General features: G+C 46.9%; 1 protein-coding gene across 1 annotated transcript; it reads left to right on the top strand.

Moving 5' to 3' along the window:
- Positions 1 to 264: 264 nt before the first annotated feature.
- On the top strand, positions 265 to 15338 carry TYROBP (transmembrane immune signaling adaptor TYROBP). The gene is made up of 5 exons (XM_028741725.2): positions 265 to 468; positions 9069 to 9089; positions 9961 to 10092; positions 13700 to 13737; positions 14871 to 15338. The coding sequence occupies exons 1-5, from the start codon at positions 408 to 410 to the stop codon at positions 14937 to 14939; spliced, it is 321 nt and encodes a 106-aa protein (XP_028597558.1). The 5' UTR covers positions 265 to 407; the 3' UTR covers positions 14940 to 15338.
- The last annotated feature ends 5623 nt before the right edge of the window (positions 15339 to 20961 follow it).

Genomic DNA, 20961 nt, shown 5'->3' with positions numbered 1-20961 from the left:
TACACAAGTTCTACAGAGAAGCCCTGCCAGGAATCTGGTTGATGTGTTGTGAACTAGTTGAAGTTTCCGAGGCATCTTCAAGTCCATTTAAGTTGATGGAATTGGTGAGGTGGGTGAGCAGTGATGACATCTCGTCCTTTGGTCTATTTTCTGTCCATTCTGATTGTGGACTAGATTGTAGATCACGGCCCACAATCTGACTCCCGCCCCTCTGACATCTCCCTTCCCCTTTTCTGAGGTTTCCTCCTTGAAGCAATTTCAAGTTCTCCTTCCTTGCTCTTCAGCCAGAGACAACCACTGCTGTCTCTGAGGGTTTGGCTTCCGCACCCTTGGGAACCCGGAATCCGATCATCCTCAGCCAGGGAGACGTCAACGTCAGATTGATCCCCAATTTAGGAGGTTTCGCAATGGGCCATCCAGGATTCCCTGTCCTCCATGTTCTTCTGGGCTTAGCTTGGGCACAGCTGGGTGAGTTGGATCAAATACTTCCCATCTCTTCAGCCTCCTCTGAACTTCCTGATTCCTCCTCTGCCTACTGTGACTCTTCTTCCTTGGCTACGATCAGCCCTTAAGCAACCAAACAACTCTCGACAAATGCAACATCTCTGCATTGTCTTGGGTTACATAGTTTTTCTTTTCAGAGCTTGGGACAAATTGCCCTAAAGTATGTCTCCAACCTTTGCCCAATGGTTGTGTCCGTCCCAGACTAACGCAACAAGCTAGACTTGAATCTTCCCCTCTTCCACACACACCCCGCACAAACTCACAGGTAGTTCTATCGGACCATCACCTGTTGCCTTCTCTCAGTGTCTGGCAGCTTCCCCGTGCCCGTAATCTCACTAGGATATTTTCTTCCCCCAAATTTAGGGGCAACTGACACATATGTGAACAATATGACTGTAATTGTTTCAGCCGTTCTTTCTCTTTTTCTTCCTCCCCGTGTTGCTCAGTCAGCTTTGTACTCATTCTCATTTTATCTTGGGGAAGGATCCTAGCTCAACATTTGCTTTGTATTCAGAAGACCCCATTTTCAGTCCTCAGCATCTGAAGGCTGGGCTGGGAAGTAAGCTTGCCTGAAGCTGCGAGTCACCGTCAACAAAACTGAGCCAGATGATTCTGTATAAGGCAGTTTCCAATGTTCCCGTGTTCAGTTTAAAAACTGCCATTTTAAAACATCAGCTTAATTGCATGCCTTGTTACTATGCTCAAAGAGAGGGCCCACAAGGACTCCCCAGGGTGCCAGCGGTTCAGCTTATCTTCTCCTTTAGCAGAGAGAAAAGTGATTGTGGGAAGAGGGCGAACAGGGCAGGAGCCCACCTGAGCAGTAACCTTAAATACATTGCATCGCCAGGTCTGAGGCGGCATACACACTATCCCTTTAAATTCAAAGCACATTTCCCCCCTCAAAGAATTCTGGGAACTGTAGTTTGTTAAGGGTTGCTGGGAAGTGTAATTCTGTGAGGCGAACTGCAGTGCCCAGAATTCTTTGAGGGGAAAGGTGTGATTCCAATGCGCGTATATATTTCGTGTATGCAGCCTGAGTCTCGGTGCTGTAGATTGGAGAATGTTTGGGGGCTGGCAGTGCAGGAAGCTGAGCAGCCAGCCTCTAACCCAGGGGCAGCCAACATGGCAATCTCCAGGTATTTTTGGACTCCCAACACCCATCAGCCCCATGGTTGGGATGATGGGAGTTGTAGTCAGATAACATCGGGGGGGGCAGTGGTGGTTATGTTCTTCTGTGAGACTTCCTGTTTTCCCCTTCATTCGCTCGGGGTGGGAAAATTAGTCCATCTGTGGCCACTACCTCTTGCTTTCAACAGGGCTGAGGCTTTCAAACATTCTGTTCTTGCAGGAAGGTTTTGCTTAAGCATAGTTCTCCTTCAGCTGGTGTGGTGGATGCAGCTTTAACATTTCAACAGTGCCCAGTTTGAGCCAGTGTCCTCCCCAACCTCTCACCTTCCATTGGTGGTCCTGGAACACCCTCCCAGCTCCCAGTGCAGGAAAACTGGTTGTGCTCCCCTAAATCTGCCTCTTATGAATATGTTGGACCTGCTTGGAGACAAAAAAGGTTGTCCCTAAGGATTGACTAGGAAACTGCGTCATAAGGGAATAAATTACGGTAAATGTTCTCTATCCCAGTGTTTCCCAACCGGTGTTCCGCGGCACACTACTGTGCCGTCAGACATTGGCTGGTGTGCCGTGGGAGGGAGGCGGGCGAGTCGGGCGGTGAGAGGCGGCGGCGGCGAGGATCCGCGTCGAGCCGGGGGCGGCTCCGCGGTGGTGGTGCCGAGCGGCGGGGCAGCGCGTGCAAAAGGGAGGAGCGCGAGACAGCGGAGGAGGAGGAGGCCGGCATGTCCGGGCAGCAGCAGCAACAACAGCAGCAGCAACTCCCGGCGACGGCTCCTCAAGCCCCGCCGCCGCCCCCTCCTCCGCCCGCTATCGCCGCCACCACCACAACAGCCGCCGCCGCCTCAGTTGCCGCCGTCCCTCAGTCCCTCGCTCTGCTGCCTCCTCCCACCCCCAAAGCTTGGAGGTTCCCCGGCAAGGGGGAGGGAAAAAACTTTCACTTTCGTGCGTCCCTCCCGGCGTGACGCTGCGCGCTGACGTCACGGGGCGGGGCTTTAATGGTGGTGTGCCGTGAGATTTTTTTTCAGTAAACAGGTGTGCCGTTGCCCAAAAAAGTTTGGGAAACACTGCTCTATCCCCTTTGTAACATCTACAGTAGCAAAATACATGAGACGCTGTTTCAAACTCCAAATGGGGGCAAAGACACCATCTATCCTTGTCCTGTCTAAGATATTGGTGGGTAAAACCAGGCAATAAAACTGCTCTTCTGTACTCGGGTACTATTAGAAAATAAAGATATGACATCTGTTTGTTAGAAGCAGACCAAGTCAGGTCCAGCAAGCATGATGTATATGAGTCATTAGCTGGTGTTTGTAACTCTTGAACACCCATTTCCAGTAATACAGAGAAAGGAGAACTGACGTGTGTGTATGCGCGCACATGCTTGCACACTTAAAATTTTAAAATGCTTACATCAGTATGACAGTTTCTAAACCAGCCAGACCTCCCCACACCTTCACTTCCAATACAAAAAACTCACCAAAGGACACATATCTTGTTTGTTTTCCCCCACGAACCCACTAGCCCAAAACCCCAGGAAGAAGAAAAAATGCCACAGCAACATTTATTTAGTTGGTCCTGAATAATCGGTGATTAGGCAAGACCACCCACTGATCAGAGGTAGCCTTGGGAGTTACAGGTACACTCACTTACCTGGGCTAATTGTGTGATCGGTGTCTTGCTATAGTTTGAGTGGAGAAGCACCTGTACTCTATCCTAACCCCACACTGGGGTGGGAGTAGGCAGGTTAGGACCTCAGCCTTTGTCTGCTATCTCTCTTTCTATCCCTTTCCATCTTGTGAGAGAGGAGGGAATTCTAGAAATGATCTTTCCCTGGCTTTGATAGAAGCATTCCATCAGTGCCAGCTGGGTGTTGTAGCCATCAATGCCAGAGGATGGCACAATCCTACGTAAGATATTAGGTGCCTTCAACAGGGCTGCGCTCTCTCTCACACACACCAGATTAAATCTGAGGCCTGATCTGGAGCTTTGGAATGGCCCTGATCTGACCCAGGACGATCAGGGACTGAGTGGATCTCAGAAGAAAATCTATTGAGGGCCTTGCACAGCCATGTGGTCAGGGAGACAAAGCTATGCCTCTTCTTATTCTTCACCCCCCTTCCACCCACATGCAGTGGGGAGCTATGGAAGGAGGAGATAACACAGGCTTCCTGCACATCTCCTTCTCCTTGCTCTCACTGCTGCCAGAATGTCCTCACATTTACAAAGCCCCCGATTGCTCAGGGTTGACCCTATCCAACTCAGAGCAATCTGGGGTTGCATCAACCCAATCCAACCAAATCTAAGGTCAATCCAAATACAATTAGCGTACCACTCTACCCCCATACCAGAGGTGTACAGTTTTTTACTTGTAATGTTCAGTGAGTGCAGAGCCTATACACTTGTGTGCAGAAGATTTGAGCGGTACAAGTCAACAAGTGTAAACAATTTCACCCAAATGCTTTTATATGTGTCAGACCAGCTTGTAGTTGTGTTCAGTGTAATGTGTGCACAAGCCTCTTGCCTTGCTGGATCAGTCTAAGGCGCGTAAGCTATGGGTCTCCCTTACCTGGGAGTAAGCCCCACTGAACATGGTGAAGCTGACTTTAAAGTAAACGTAAGTTGGATTGTGCTGCATCATTCCATGATACCCAGTATTCTGTCTCCAACAGTGACCAGCCAGATGTCTCTGGAATGATCTGAAGCAAATCGGTATTTCTCTGCAGCACTGATAGTCGACAACCTTAGATAGAATCACAGAATTCTAGAGCTGGAAGGTACCCTGAGGGTCATCTAGTCCAAACCTCTGCAATGCAGGAATCTCATACATGATAGGTGGCTATCCAACCTCTGCTTAAAATCCTCCAAGGGAGGGGAGTCCACCACTTCTCTTGCGAGTGTGTTCCACCGTTGAACAACTCTTCCTGTCAAATAGTTCTTCCTGAAGATAATGGTTTTGTTTTTAAGTGTCACCGTTGTGATGAGCCCAGGCTGATCTTGTGGCGTTATCTCTCTTCTGAAGGGCCCATCTCCTGAAAGTGACAAGCCATTCAGGGCCAAAACAAACATGCCTTGTGAGATCTGTGAGCAGATCCACCAAACTAGTTTCCCCTCCAACCACTTTCTGGCAGCGTGCATGATCAGTGCATTCGTGGTGAAGGAGAGGTTGTTTAACACAACTCTCCCCACCATTTCTCGTGTCTAAATTTCATTATCAACCAAGCTGCTATTAGATCTATTTGGGGGGGGGGGGGAGAAGTTCTTATACTATGCCTGTCTTTCTTCTGCTGCTGTAGCAATATTTTCAGCTTCCTTGGGGAAGGTATGTCACTCAGCTAATAGGACACGGGCTTTGCTTTCAGAAGGTCCCAAGTTCAATCACTGGCATCACCAGGTGGGGCTAGGAAAGACCTCCATCTGAAACCTTGGTCTCCATTGCCCATCTGTGTAACAGAAAATTCTAAACTAGATAGGCCAACTTATCAGGCTCACTATAAAGCAGCTTCCTCTGTGTGGCAGAGGGGCAACTTAGCTCAGGGGAATGGCATGGAGAAAAGTCTTAAAACCCACTCTCCCAGCTCCAGTGCTTCAATCCAATAAGTGTCCCCTGAAGAAGGCTTCCTTTTGTCTGTCCTCAATGCGCCATCAATCAGTTCAACTACAGAGCTACATGTTATAGCATTCACTCTCACCATTCTCATCTGTTGCTCAGCTAGATGATTTTCCACTCTGGATTTAATAATCTTACCGGGGGAGCTTTAGACCAAGTGGTGAACCTGTAGCCCTCCAGATGTTGGACTACAACTCCCATCAACCTCCACCAGCATGACTCAAGAACAGGGTTGATGAGAGATGGAGTCCAATAACTTCTGGAGGGCTACGGGTGCCCCATCCCATCACCTAGAATTGCAGCCTTACTCCCTAGACACCCTGAGCATTGCATAAATCAATACACAAAACATTGGTGCCTCACTCTGCAAGGGTTCCCTAGGCAATATGTAAGAAAAGTGATGAGAGGGACCTAAACGTTCTTTGAGTTGCATAAAAACATGCATAATCCATGTGGATTAGTGCTGCATCCATGCTGGGCATCCCCTCACCAATGCCCCATGCTGCTCACTACGCCACTCTCCTCCCTGCTCCCCTTCTGTTTACAAGTTACCAGACAGTGGGAGAAGAGACTCTGATGTTGTTGTTGCTGATGCTGTTGTTAAATGGTCAGCATGCCAGTCAGCATGCCACAATGTGCCCTCCGTGATTGTTTTTGCCTGGATGGAATGTGTCTTTCAACTTTGACAATGCCCTTGGCAAATCTAGATGAAGGATAGAGAGACATGTGTTCATCCATGTAGAAATGAACATACTGTATAAAAGTAAAATTAATGTTGGTTGCTCCACCCATTTTTCCCCTCTGGCCCTGTCCACTCAGGGCATGTGGCCCCTGGAAGGTTGCCGAGAAGGAAATGTGGCCCTCAGGTTGAGAAAGTTTCCCCTCCCCTATGATATGTGAACTCTGATGCACAGATGATCCCACCTATAGGACACACAACGATACTTGTGATTCAGGGACGCTGACTGCTGTGGGGCTCAAAATCAGGAACCTGACCTAATCTATAGGTCAGTGATCTTAAGGCAGGATGTCTAGGGTCCCACTCTACAGAATGAGTTGGAAGGGGGAAAGCAGCAGGGCTGTCTGATCACATTTCCAAGTAAGTAAGGTTGACCGTTAAGTTCAAAGTCTGCAACTGCCTAGTTGCAACACTGGTCCTATGAATTAAGTAAGGGGTGGGGAATCTGGGGACCTTGAGATGTTTCTGGACTGCAGGTCCCATCACCCCTGACAGTCGACCATGCTGACTGGGGGTGATGGGAATGGGAGTCCAGCAATATCCAGGTTCCCCATCCCTGGATTAGGAATTGGCTTGTTTTACTGTTGGGGTGTGGGTGGTGCTGTGGGTTAAACCACAGAGCCTAGGACTTGCCGATCAGAAGGTCGGTGGTTCGAATCCCCACGACGGGGTGAGCTCCCGTTGCTCCGTCCCTGCTCCTGCCAACCTAGCAGTTCGAAAGCATGTTAAAGTGCAAGTAGATAAATAGGTACCGCTCCAGCGGGAAGGTAAACGGCGTTTCCGTGTGCTGCTCTGGTTCGCCAGAAGCGGCTTAGTCATGCTTGTCACATGACCCAGAAGCTGTATGCCGGCTCCCTCGGCCAATAAAGCGAGATGAGCGCCTCAATCCCAGAGTCAGTCACGACTAGACCTAATGGTCAGGGGTCCCTTAACACCTTTACCTTTTTACTGTTGGGGCTGCTGTTCAGAGGAGAGATGTGCAGGCAGTTTCAACATGGGCATGTACCAAGTGAATCCATCAGGTTTTAAGTCTGCAGCCTATCCAAAGAATCTTGAAAGGCTAAAGAGGAGATCCGCCTGAGACCTTGGAAAGTGCTACCAGCGAGAATAGATAAGGTGGGACTAGTAAGGGTGAAACATAACTTCAGATAGTTATCCTGTTTATAGACAGACTTGAAGAGATGGAAGGGACATGTTCATCCACAGATACATTAAGGCACATGGTTATGCCGGCAGATGTGGCTGGAGCCAACCATGCTCTCACACATATTAACACACACACAAACATGTACATGCCCCCCAATGCTGATCTACAGGCACATTAATATGCATTCACACATGCACATGCACACTCATACTTGCACAAACTCCTGAGGAGAAAGACGCACAGGACACTGAGAAAGGTAACTGAGATTATGGCCTTTCCTGTTATTTGTACGTTTATGATCCATAGGGTTATGAAGTCTGAAAGAAAGAAAGAAGAAAAAGGGAACAGCTTAGAAGACTGATCTCTTTATACTTGGCTGAATTGGGAGCCAATTCAAAGTTCCCTGTCTCGTCTCTAGATAGTTTGGTGATTACTTTTGGAGACCTTTTTCTTTTTTAAACTCAAGGAAGTTGATGAAGCTGCAGTTAGAAGTGGAAGGCCAGAACAGGGGAGAGGGGCTTCTGAACCCTTTCCCCTTATGCAATTATTTCCCCCCTGTTTTTCCTGCCCCTGGGGAAAGTTCTCCAAAGAAGACGAAAACACCTTGGAGGGGCAATTTTTGGTAGAAAAATTATGTGAAGTGAGAGAATTAAGGAACCCCTGCTGGTTTTCTTCTTCAAATGGCAACATCAGCAGCTGCATTGGGTAAAAAAAAAGAAGATCACATCCCAAAAAAGAATTGCGGAACTATACATAACATGCAGTTTTCACCCTCAGTTTCCACCAGATGGATTCAACAGCACCAGCTGACTGCAGGAGGCTTAGAGATGGGTGTTGATTTCCCTACCATGTGGTGCACTTTTTATTCTGGACCCTTTTTCATCACCAGCCAGTCACGCATCTGATTGTTCTTTGATAGGCTTTGGAGCCCTTACCAATCAACAGGAAAAGATTAATTTCAGAGAAGCCTTGTGGTCTAGTTCACATCTCGGCTTCCGTTTGATTCCAGCTTCCTAGATTAGTCGCCTGGAGGTGGAGTGTTGCTTTGCCTGTCAGTAATTCTGTGGGTGCAGCTCTGAGTACAGAAACTGATCATGAGCAAAGCAGTCATTATTCTGATGTTGCATGACCCAGGACCCCCTGAATTGCGGGGGCAAGGCAGCACATGTGAGATGTGTCCAATGCTTCCCCACCTTGGTCAAAAATGTAGTGCCAGTACTCACATCACAGGCACCAGAACAAAATTTTCTGCTGCCCAGGGCAGGTGAACACCATCACAAAAAGCACTGAATGTATATATAGTGTTTTTTATAGACCCTGTAATCTAAAACATTTTTCAATAATACAGTCATATCTCGGGATAAATACGCTTCAGGATAAGTATTTTCGGGTTGCGCTCCGCAGTGACCTGGAAGTAACGGAGTGCATTACTTCCGAGTTTCGCTGCTCACGCATGTGCAGACTATCAAAATGACGTCATGTGCATGTGTAGAAGTGGCGAAATGCAACCCGCGCACACGCTGTCGCGTCTTACGTTCTGTTCAGGATGCTAACTGGGCTCCGGAACGGATCCCATTCGCATCCTGAGGTACCACTGTACTATAATTTTGCCTAATTCCAGCTTTTCCACTCTCTTTTTTATTTTTATTTATTATTTTATTTTTTGCAACTCATGCTTGTAATTCTTGAGGAAGAAAGCTTCCAAACAGTTTAACTGATGCATCTCTAATACAAATTTTGTTGGGTAACCTAACAATTCTCAGTAGCTTTAAACTAGATTTCCCAGGATTCTTTGGGGAAGCCATGACTGTTTATAAAGTGGCATGATACTGGCTTTAAATATACAGTGCAGATGGGACTCAAGATGATGGTGGGAATGCCCTGGGGAAACATGTCAAACCTCTCTTTTCTCAAACCTCTTTCTTTTCTTCCTTTTCTTTTCGTAGGAGCTGTCCAAGCCCAGAGAGGTAAGAACCTTTTCACACCCTCTTTTGTATTATTTACTGCTGCTAATGTTTTAAATAAATGATGCAAGCAGAATATGGGAGCCTGTGACAAAGAAACTTTTATTTAGGCTGTTCAGTTCCTAACAGTGATATATCAAGTGGGCACCTGTTCTTTGAGGTTTCAATTCCTTGACTGTGGTTCCTCCAGATTCTTGCACCACTCACAGCCCCTTGTGAAACACTTCAGTTTCTTCTTTCAGTCTCTCACTATCGAAACATCCAGACTTTTCAGGTGGTTGTGTCCCACAAGTGCTGACAGTTGCCTCATGACAGAGACAGGGAAGCTGCGACCCTCCAGAGTTATAATATTATTTTCTCATAATACAGTGGTACCTTGGGTTACAAACACCTTGGGTTACAAACACTTCGGGTTACAGACTCTGCTAACCCGGAAGTAGTACCTCAGGTTAAGAACTTTACCTCAGGATGAGAACAGAAATTGCGCGCTGGCAGCATGGTGGCAGTGGGAGTCCCCATTAGCTAAAGTGGTACCTCAGTTTAAGAACGGTTTCAGGTTAAGAACGGACCTCCAGAATGAATTAAGTTCATAACCATAGGTACCACTGTATTAAATCCTGTCTTTCCACAATGTCCCCAGTCGATAAGTTTTTTGAGGGAGGTGTTTAAACCCTAGTGGCTGCTTTTCTGTGTGTCTCACACAGTGGCGTAGCGTGGGTTGTCAGCACCCGGGGCAAGGCAAGTAATTTGCACCCCCTAACCCGTGGATTTGCGCCCCCTAACCCCCAGATGTTGCGCCCGGTGCGGCCGCCCCCCCCCTGCACCCCCCACGCTACGCCACTGGTCTCACAATTCCACTGCTGTTTCTCCCCAGACTGTGGCAGCTGCTACCAGCTCAACCCAGGCACCATTGCAGGCGTGGTGCTGGGAGATCTGCTGCTGACTTTGCTCATTGCCTTGGCTGTATACTACGTGGCTGCCTGCATCCATCAACGCCAATCAGCTGGTAAGGAGAGAAAAGCCATTCTTATTGCAGATATTAATATTGTGCAGTTTGAAGCAAATGGATGCATTAAAAAATGACTCATTTTCAAATAAAAATTGCCCAGACCCATAAGTATTATTCAAAGCTTTACTAACCAGAAACTTATTCAAAACAGGTAAAAAAAAAAATCAATAATGCATCCAGATAGTTCCCTAAGACATATACTTGTCCAAGCATAGGCTCAGCATCTTCTTAGAAATATAGTAACTCTAAACAAACCTAGAATCAAAGGTATCTCTCTCCTTACAGTCTCTGTTAGCCTGGAGCTGTATTATCTTCCAGAGAGACTCATCTTCACATCTTTTTCCCACTGGGAACAGAAGACCAAAGGCAACTCCCTTCAAAATGGCAATTTGCAACCAAATACCTTAATCACATGATCTAAGGTTAAACACTTGTGTGAAAGAGCAGAGAAGATCAACATTTAGCCCATCTAGAAGCTCAAAACTTTGTTTTAGCATACTCAGATAGAATTTCCTGTTGTTAAAACCTTTAGCAATACACATACAGGCATTTTCCATTTCCGTGTCAATTAAAGAATTGCACTTAACAATTATTGTTCCCTGAGCTTGGTTGATCTTTCTGAAAAAACGGCGGAGGTTAACACTACATGCATAAATGTGAACAAGGCAAGAAGTCTATAAACCTGCTACATGGGTGTCCACTGAATGCTTACGGGGAGTGGGGGGTTGTTCCTGCTGACCCTGCCCATCCACTCTGCAGTTTAGCATAACTTGGGTGTAGAACCTATATATGGAAAATCTGTACAGCTTATGCCAAAAGCAGAGTCCCAGCCACCTAGCCATACAAGTTTAGTGTATCTTGATTGGATATGGATACAAGACTAGAAACTAGAGCTGAGCAGAAATACTGGGGGGTGAGGTCTGAGAAAATCTCTGAGATTCTTCTTTTTCTCACCCTACCCCCTCAGAAAAAGGAGGCCACTTTGCAGAATTTTCTCCAAATATTCCACCGTTTTTTGGTAGTGGTCACCATTCTCATTCCTCCACAATGCCATGGAGTGACATTAGGTCTTGGGCATTGGGAAGGATGTGTTGGGGAGGATGCAAAGCTGGCTGCCAGCATAATTGCTACTGCTGATGTCATGGAAGGAAGGAAGGAAGGAAGGAAGGAAGGAAGGAAGGAAGGAAGGAAGGAAGGAAGGAAGGAATTGTGGAAATGTCACTGCTAATCATGAACCCACTCCCAAGAAACTGTTGAATGATTTCTCCTCCTTACCTGCAAAAAAGATCGTGGAGTGAAATTGTCTCCCCAACTTCTCCTTTGTGCTAATTTGCGTGCATCTCTGCTAGAAACACAGAAATAAAAGGATGCAAAGAAACTATTTTCTCTCTACAAGAGGAAAGAGTATCTTTCCCCCACAGATATGGGGAAGCAGCTTGGGAAGGCGATTCTCTTTTTCTAAGCAGGCAAATGGCAAGCTAAGAAAGGACTAACCAATCCCTTCCAACTGTGCCACTGTTTGCAGCTCCTGAGCTTACTTTCCATAACTCCCTTTAATAGTTCCAGTTACAGATAGGTAGCCGTGTTGGTCTGCCATAGTCAAAACAAAACAAAAATCCTTCCAGTAGCACCTTAAAGACCAACTAAGTTAGTTCTTGGTATGAGCTTTCGTGTGCATGCACACTTCTTCAGATATCTGAAGTGCATCTGAAGAATCTGAATCAGATATCTGAAGTGCATCTGAAGTGCATCTGAAGAAGTGTATCTGAAGGTATCTGAAGAAGTGTGCATGCACACGAAAGCTCATACCAAGAACTAACTTAGTTGGTCTTTAAGGTGCTACTGGAAGGAATTTTTTTTTGTTTTCCCTTTAATAGCAAATGGACGTGGTGAGTGGCAGAACTTGGTGTCTCATATTTCAGTGGCATTCCATGTAATGCCAAAATCCAGTGCCCTTCCCTCTCTCCCATCTTCCATTGGAGTAATAGTGGCAGAGCTGCTCCGGTGCCCCAGAAACTCTGTGCTTGAAGTGACTGCTGGAGTCGTGCTCCCCAAGAGCGCCTCTGTGGCTGGAGTCAAGACAGGACCACAGCGAGTTTGTGAGAACCAGAGGTTTGCAGACACAAGCAAGTAAACAAGCAGGCAATAAATTGCAGTGGAGGAGGAACCCGACTAATGCAGACTGAGCACGCTCAGTAGCCACAGAATGTTGCATGTTAATTGGAAAGGGAAAAAATGGAAAAGGGAGGATGGAGAATGGAATGGAGCATCCTGGAGAAGGGCTTAGCTGGCTGTGACATGTAAGAGTGTGCAGCAATCTTTTGCTGCAGGTCCACTCGGTTTCCTTTTTTAAAGCCTAGGAAAAGACTTGCGGAACTCTGCCTAGCTTCTAATTTGGCCTTCTTAGCTTGCAGCCGGAGGTTTTAACCGAACCCTTTTAACCACAAACTTTAACCAGCATTACACCCTTCCTCCCTTGAGCAGGGAAGACAACGTAACCTCAGCAACCACCTGCTCAGGCTTTTTTGCCTCTCTATTTGCCTTTGAGGAACAAGACTCTGGCAGGGGAGGGTTAGAAACTTCAGAGCGATCCTAGTTATTCTTGGCCAGCCATTGTAGGACCCTGAAGCAAGTTTTAGCTAGGATATTGTCATGCTAGTTCAGAGGCACCGGCTTGTGAGGGTGATTGCATTTGTGACATCACACATGTGCAACATCCCAACGTTGCGCACCTAACGTCAGGACATCGGGAGGAGGCAGACACTGTGGTCACACGGCTCCTTCTCTGCCTCCTCCTAGCGCTGCCACCGGCAAGAGGCTGCCTCGCCCCTTCTTCCCTTCATGGAAGGCGGAGGAGCAGAAGGGAGCGGCCACTGGAGTCATGCTTTCTCTCTCACCATAGTCTCAACGAAAATCCCCCCACTGGGTGAACTAGGGGTTTTCATTATAAGGTGCCTAGCATTCATGAGAGGGAAGAGGTCCCCAGCCTTCCATGAAGGGAAGAGGTTATTTACCTCAGGACCATGGTGGGGAGGACCTTCCTCCTTGCATATCTGATGTAAGTTGAGGTGATCCCCCTTAGCAACTTTTTTTAAAAAATGGCCCTTCCAGTGAATCTTTCAATACTGTATCTTGTTTCGCCTTAGGGGGTGTGCTGGGCAAATATCTGAGAGGAATGGCTCACACTAAGGGCTCGTTCACAGTTCTGCTTGTCCCACGGCTAGAAAGCCTGGCTCCTTTACCAGGGAAAACCTACTCTTTAGCTTTAAATCAGAACAAACAGCATTATGCAGAATACTCAATTGGAGTTTGCTCTGATTGAGCGCTAAAGAGCGGTTTTCCCGGGGGCAGCGGGAAGCAGCAGAACAAAAGGAAGTGTGGATAAGCCCTCAGACACGTAGCTGACAAATGTTGATATAACTCTCAAATACCAGAGTCTCGTTTATGCTTGAAAAATAGCATCTATGTCAGCCTGTCATCCTCCAGCTATTTCACCCAAAACATACAGAGGGTGACGGGTTAGCAGCACCTGATCTACACAGATGGAATAAGAAACAGAACTGTTTCTCTCCCACATGAAAACACTTATTTTTCTTCTTCTTAGGAGACCTAAAGAACCCTCCGCATGAGTCCCCATATGAGGTGAGTATGACCATGTGATTCCTTACTTCGACCCTGAGGCCTACTGAGCAGGCCTGTTGTGATGAGCCAAGCGGTTGCCATGACGATGAGCCCTGAATCATTGCCACAATGGGAAGCCAAACCAAGGCATTATACCCTGATAGGTTGAATGCTGGTGTGTGTGTTAATCTGTTTTTAGTTTCTTGCTGTTTTTAATTATTTCCCCATTTTCAATAGCTTTTAAAAAAAAAACATTGTTATTGATAATTTTACTATTTTTTGTAAACCATTTTGAGGTTTTTGTTTTGTTTTGTTTTTTGCCGTCCAGCAGTATATAGACTTTATGAAATTTATTTAATTAATAAATTATAGTGCCAGGGAAGAAAATCAAAACGGGGCATGCATATGTACATAGCAGTCAGGGTTGCCTCCAATTCGTTGCCAACAAAAATGAGGAAATGCATGTCCAGAAGGGAAGTCACAGTCGGGTATAAAATTTCCATGTACTAATTTATATGTATGTATGTATCCCATATGGGACGCGGGTGGCGCTGTGGGTAAAACCTCAGCGCCTAGGACTTGACGATCGTATGGTCGGCGGTTCGAATCCCCGCGGCGGGGTGCGCTCCCGTTGCTCGGTCCCAGCGCCTGCCAACCTAGCAGTTCGAAAGCACCCCCGGGTGCAAGTAGATAAATAGGGACCGCTTACTAGCGGGAAGATAAACGGCGTTTCCGTGTGCGGCTCTGGCTCGCCAGAGTAGCTTCGTCACGCTGGCCACTTGACCCGGAAGTGTCTGTGGACAGCGCTGGCTCCCGGCCTATAGAGTGAGATGAGCACACAACCCTAGAGTCTGGCAAGACTGGCCCGTACGGGCAGGGGTACCTTTACCTTTTACTTATGTATCCCATAGGGTATGCAGACGGTGGCCAGGTCTCCTGCCCACTGTAAAGTCAAGTCCCCTTACTCTCCATTCTTAGTAGCAAAGTATCAAAAAGAAGATCCATTCAGACAGAGGGCTGAAGCCCCTTCCACCCCCTATAATAGACGCCCCTGTCCCAGCTGTTGCACTTCTGACAAAAGAGAAGAAATGGGTATTCAGCCAGCCAAATAATGAAAATATGTCATGACACTCTGCTTCTTTTTTACCTTACAGGAGCTCCAAGTCCGTGGGGTGGATATTTACAGTGACCTCAAAAATCCCGGCCCTGGAACCTACAAATAGTCTTCCTTCTCTGTGCTGCTCTTTTGAGCTTCTACGTACAGTGGTACCTCGGGTTACATACGCTTCAGGTTACATACGCTTCAGGTTAAAGACTCTGCTAACCCAGAAATAGTGCTTCAGGTTAAGAACTTTGCTTCAGGATGAGAACAGAAATCGTGTTCCGGTGGTGCGGCAGCAGCGGGAGGCCCCATTGGCTAAAGTGGTGCTTCAGGTTAAGAACAGTTTCAGGTTAAGTACGGGCCTCCGGAACGAATTAAGTACTTAACCTGAGGTACCACTGTACAAGATTGCTGTTCAGTTTCTCCTCTTCAGCAGGCCTACTCAGAAGTTGTACTTTAAGGAAAGCTTTCTAACTGTGAACTTTCATTTGCTTCTTCTCAATATAGAACTTCCTCCACAGCGCTCGTCTGCTCTATTTTTGTGGAGCGTGTTCTGTCCCGTCCCCACCCACCCACCCACATGCATCAATTGCAACATGGTCGGAACTGCTACGAGTTGAGACACAATGCAGAGCTCTTGGTGGGAGGGGATTGGGACATGTGAGCCCACCTTTCTTCAACCAGGACCCCCTTCTTCAAGCATAGAAGCTCTGGCTGGTGGCCAAATCCCAGTTAATGCTGTGTCATGCATAAGACTAGAGGAGAAATCCATTTCGGCTGACATTTAAAGGCCAACTTACCTAATTCCAGAAACCATGCATGAATGGAAGCAAAGCCCTCCTTTGAAATTTGCACTTCACCAAATTTGGCAATGCAGTTCTCCAGCCAAAAATCCATATATATGAGGAAGCCGTCCATATAAAAGCATATATTTGTGAAAATGACGCACAAGCATGCATGATACTAGCTTTGCAAAAGTGGGCATCTTAGGCAAAATTGCATACCAAAAAAAAAATCTATTCAAAGAAATGTGCACTATGATGCTGATGTATTTTCATGAGGACTTATAAAAAATAATTTGCAAACCACCTAGCAGCTGATGTGTGGGGTAGCACTGCAGCAGCTGCCGTTTTCCTGTCCATTCTCCAGCCAGCCCCAGAGCATCATGGAGAAAGAGCCGGAGAGCAGGGGGAAATGGACATTCGGAAGCATTTTAGAGGGCGCTCCCCAATTTACACGATTTTGCTTATGAGTGTGGGGGCCCGCTAGGTAACCCCAGTGCAAATGGGGGAGGTGCCTATATCAAATACGCCAAATATATATTGTAATAAATGCAGTGTAATTATTCCAATAAATGATTAAACAAATCAAACATGCTTTTGTGTTGTTGTTCTACAAATATGTCACAATTCCTATCTTCTCAATAGCCATAAGACAGGGATAGGGAACCTGAAGCTCTCTGGCTGGTGATGGACTCCAGTTCCCATCAGCCTCGGCCAGCATGGCCAATGGCCAGGAATGATGAGAGTTGTAGTACCAAAAATAAATAGCCTAACAGCATGTTCCCCGGTCCTAAGACCCCCATTGTACATCTGGCTCCACCACCAGATATTTTTATTTTTATTTTGTTCCTGGCTCCCACTGATAGACCTGGGGAGTTGGAGCACACACAAAAAAGAGTCTGTCTGATAAACCTGAATTCCGACTACCCCTGCTGTAAACTGATACTTTTGTCCGATTTACAGTGAAAGAAGCAAGAGACTCCTTAACTACAGTGGGGGAGCACTCCGGGACTGAAATATATAACCCAGTAAGGGTTGGGCAGGAGGGGGTTTTTTGTTTTTGTTTTTTACTAAAGAGAGCCACCCCCATTTGATCACTTTACTTCTTTGTCAGTCCTGCTCTAGATTTTCCTGTTAGTAATCCCCATCCACCAGGGCCATTGAGAAATTATTTCCAGGCACTCATAGGACATGACACATTGCTTCTGTTCTTTTGTGCATGATATTCCTAAGAAGTGGGGTGGGGGGAATGGGGCCCAGGGGACAAATGTAGCCCTCTGGACCTCTCCAACTGTCCTTCATGACTCTGTGATTCTCTAAAGGGAATGGATACAGAATTCTAAGCAGCCTCGCCAGTGTGTGCTGCCAAACTCCTATGTGGGGATGCTTTGATGGTAAAGCTGCTATGAAACCGATTGAATGATTTAGTCTAGATGAGGGGTTGTCAACCTGGTCCCTACCACCCACTAGTGGGCATTTCAGGATTCTAGGTTGGTGGTATGGGGTTCTACGGCACAAGCTGAATACTCCTTCCATCGAGCACTGGTGAGCGGTGAGGAAATTTTACCATCAAGGAAGATGCATTAGTGGGTGGTAGGTATACCATTGATCTAGATCTGCTAAGTTATGATCATTCAGATTCCAAACACTTCAGACATTCAGCAGTGGGGGGAAAGCGCAGAAAAGCAATCAAAGCCCTGATCTACAACATTGTTGCCGTCAGAGTTGCTGGATGAAAAGGGGTGACAGGGCAAGGCTGAGAAATCAGAATAAAAGATGCAAAATCATCCAGTCTGTTAAATCTAGTGTGGGCTAACTATCCTGTTTTTGAGACAGGCTGCAAAGTAAGAGTTGGGTAACCATTCACTGCGTGCTGTGTTTGCTTCTAATCTGATCTTTCTCAGCGGGAGGAGCGAGCAGTGTGAGACCACAGACAACTTCCTGCTGCCTTGTTGCTGTGGAGGGGGTGGGGAAAGAGGTTTTTCGTTCCTTCCTACAGAGAGGATCCTGCTCTTCAGTTTGGAGGAATCAGCAGTTGGGCCAAGGCTGAACCTAAAGAATTATGTTGGGTGGGAGGGATGGTGGGCAATGGCACAAAGTGAGTGGCTGCTGCTGCTTGGGCAGGGCGCTTTTAACACAGGAAGCTGCCTTGTACTGAGTCAGACTATCAGTCATCTAGATCAGTGTTTCCCAACCTTGGGCCTCCAGCTGTTTTTGGACTACAACTCCCATCATCCCTAGCTAGCAAGACCAGTGGTCAGGGATGATGGGGATTGTAGTTCAAAAACAGCTGGAGGCCCAAGGTTGGGAAACACTGATCTAGATTAGTATTGACAAGACTGATTGACAGCGGCTCTCCAGGGTTCCATGATAAGGTTTTCATGCCAGGCCATATCTGGAGATGTTGGGGATTGGAACCTGGGACTTGCTGTGGGCAAATCAGTTGCTCTACCACTGAGCTATGGCCCTTTTAAGAACACCATCCTTGCCACCCACTCCACCTGCTCCTAGCTCCACAAACAAATGATTCTTAGCTTAAGGCTGCCCCAATCTAAAGGACATATTTTGAACTTGTAACATAGCATGTCTTTCCCCTATCAATGCACACAAACATACCCCAGATAGGTCAACGGCATCTCCTTTTCTCCAACGCCGGCGGTGACCCAAACATTTCATTTCATTTGGAAGTGTTTGCTTGTTTTAATCATTTGTCCCCCAAATTTAGCAAGCCCTGCCCAATGTATACATAAGAGCAACAATAAAATGAAACCTAAAACAATCCATGGTGAAAAGCAAATTAAATGCACACACTTCAGAAATCAAAGAAACCAGCATAAAGCTAAAGCCCTTCTGGAACACAAGCATCTTCAGATCTCTCCTAAAAAATAGGGAGAAATGGGGCATTTTAGATTTCCTGGGGGGACAGCAAATCCTTGCAAATGTCAGGCCAGAGACAAAGGCCCCTGATGCCCATCTCAGGCAGGTTCATACTTTTAGCTGGGCTGTAGGGTAAAGTAACCCAGTCCCAGGTCAGTTTGGGGAACTTGTGGCCCTCTAGATGCTGTTGGTCTCCAACTCATATCAGCCGCAACCAGCATGGGCAATAATCAGGGTTGATGGAAGTGGCATTCAGCAACATCTGGAGGGCCAAAGCTTCCCCTAGGCCATATATGTCTATATGTAGAAAAGTCTCTTCGTATCTTCATGTGACTAACAGTCCATTGAGAACATCAGGAGCAGAGCTTGTGTGCACACTCTTATCCCTATGTTTAATCTTTCAGACCTTCAGGCAAAGGCCAGAACTTCCAACCTGGTGTTGGCTGAGCAGGTTCAGTAAGCACAGATTTGATATGAAGATGCCAGGGTTATATATATATAAGGCTCTGGAGATGGGAACCTTACTTAGTGAATGACCATGGGTATCCAAGCTTCAGTATCCTCTACTAGTGCAACCAAGAACAGCTGTGTGCAAAAACTGTGGCCTACAGTTGGCTGGCAGTAAAAAGCCTATTGACTGGCCAGGACTGGTTTTCTGATGCCTCCTTGCTGCTCTAATGACAAGCTCCATTCTAGCTGTGTGGTGTGCTGTAGCTATAGTATTACCATATTTCCTGTGTTGTCGGAGAACATGGTGCAATCAGCACGACAGTCCCTGTTGTCTGGCTGAAGCCACAGCCCAGCAAGAAGCACATGATGTGACTCACTCAAACCATCTGACCTTCCTGTCTCTCTCTCTCAGCTCCTTTTAAAGTTGCTCTCTGTCACACCAAGTGACCACTGGCATTCTTCATGATCAAACTCAGCAGTCCAGTTCACCCACTACTGCAGCTGTAAGGTGCTGCCTTCCAGATGTGGCTGGAACTACAACTCCCATCATCCTTGACCATTGCCCCTTGTGACTGGGGCTGATGGGAGTGGGGAGTCCAACAACCTCTGGAGGTCCACAGTATGGAGTTAAAATTCAATTTTGTTTGCAGAATTTTAATGAGAAATTACCCAATTTGGATGCTTCAAACAAATATGTGAACTGAAATAGGTATTCTCCGAAATTCGTGCTGCACTGAATTTTGCAATGTAGTTCTCCAATCGGACAACAGGTACAAAAATGTGAAATGTGCATACGAATGCATATTTTAGTAAAAATTGCATGCCAAGATGCATTGTATTAAAGAAAATTGCTTGCAAATTGGTATGTCAAAACTCCCAACGAAAATGTGTTTATTGGGAGAAAATCACATTGGAATGATTACAAATATGCATGAGGATTTCTTTTTTAAAAAAAAAAAACCTGCCCAGCAAATTACTGCAGAAATGTGGAGAATTGATTTAAGATTGGGAAAAGCAAAAACCTGGAGAACCAAAAATGATGCCTCTGTCCATCCCTACCTGTGATCCCAGAAGCTTCTTTGACCCTTTGATTTTTTTTAACTAGAGTTGCCAGGGATTGAACTGAGGTCCTCTTGCATCCAGAGCAGGTGCTTTGCCACTGAGCAGTGCTCCCATTGCGCAACGAGGACCACAACAGTGCATAAGCAAAGAGTGCCCTTCATCATGACCACCCACTCGCTTCCTGCTAAGCTTACCGATTGCGGATGGGTACTGGCAGAGTCAGGCATTCCTTTCTTTCTCTCCCCCTCCCCAACTTTCTCACTAGGGCAAAAGGCCAGGAGTGCTTGTCCTGGAAAGCGAAGGGCCTGGCAAGGCTGCAGCCACCCTCCATTTCCCCAAAATGCAAAAAACCATACAAACGTAAGAAGAGCTTGCTAGATTAGGCCAGTGGCCCCTTTAGTCCATCCAGCATCTGGCTCTCACAGCAGCCATCCAGATTCCTTTTGAGAAGCCCCAAAGCAGCACCTGAACACAAGACTGCTCTCCTGCGCCTTCCCCTCTGTCCCCAGACCTGTTTTAAAGCAAGGGAAGGGGCAGCAGGGAGAATCGCTTCTCCCCGTTGCCGCCCCTTGGTTCAAAAGGGGTCCGGGGACAGAGGGGAAGGCGCGCGCCTTCCCCTCTGTCCCCGGAGATTGCGGGGCTGGCAACGGGGAGAAGCGATCTTCTCCCCGCCGCCCCTTGCTTCAAAAGAGGTCCGGGGACAGCGGGGAAGATGCGCTGCGCTTCCCCGCTATCCCCGGAGCTTGCGGGGCAAGCTTCGTTTTGCGAAGCAAGCCCATAGGGAAATGCGTCTTGCGAAGCAGCTAAGAAAACGAAAAACTCCTTCGTCTAGCGAATCTTCCGAGGCATTCGTCTTGCGGGGTACCACTGTATATTGCAAATCAGCAATGAAGCCACCACTGGTACTTGTATATTCAAAACAGTGTGAATCCATAACCTATATTCAATATGTCCTTCCTAGTCCTGTTACAC

Source organism: Podarcis muralis, chromosome 7 (genome assembly GCF_964188315.1).
Source record: "Podarcis muralis chromosome 7, rPodMur119.hap1.1, whole genome shotgun sequence".
Lineage (NCBI taxonomy): Eukaryota > Metazoa > Chordata > Lepidosauria > Squamata > Lacertidae > Podarcis > Podarcis muralis.
This window is presented reverse-complemented; position numbering and strand designations above follow the sequence as displayed.

Bases quoted from the DNA above. Each gene is read 5' to 3' on its own strand.
- TYROBP (XM_028741725.2), top strand. From the start codon at position 408: ATGGGCCATCCAGGATTCCCTGTCCTCCATGTTCTTCTGGGCTTAGCT. The intron at 469-9,068 runs GTGAGTTGGATC...TTCTTTTCGTAG, and splicing joins CTTAGCTTGGGCACAGCTGG to GAGCTGTCCAAGCCCAGAGA. The intron at 10,093-13,699 runs GTAAGGAGAGAA...TCTTCTTCTTAG, and splicing joins CCATCAACGCCAATCAGCTG to GAGACCTAAAGAACCCTCCG.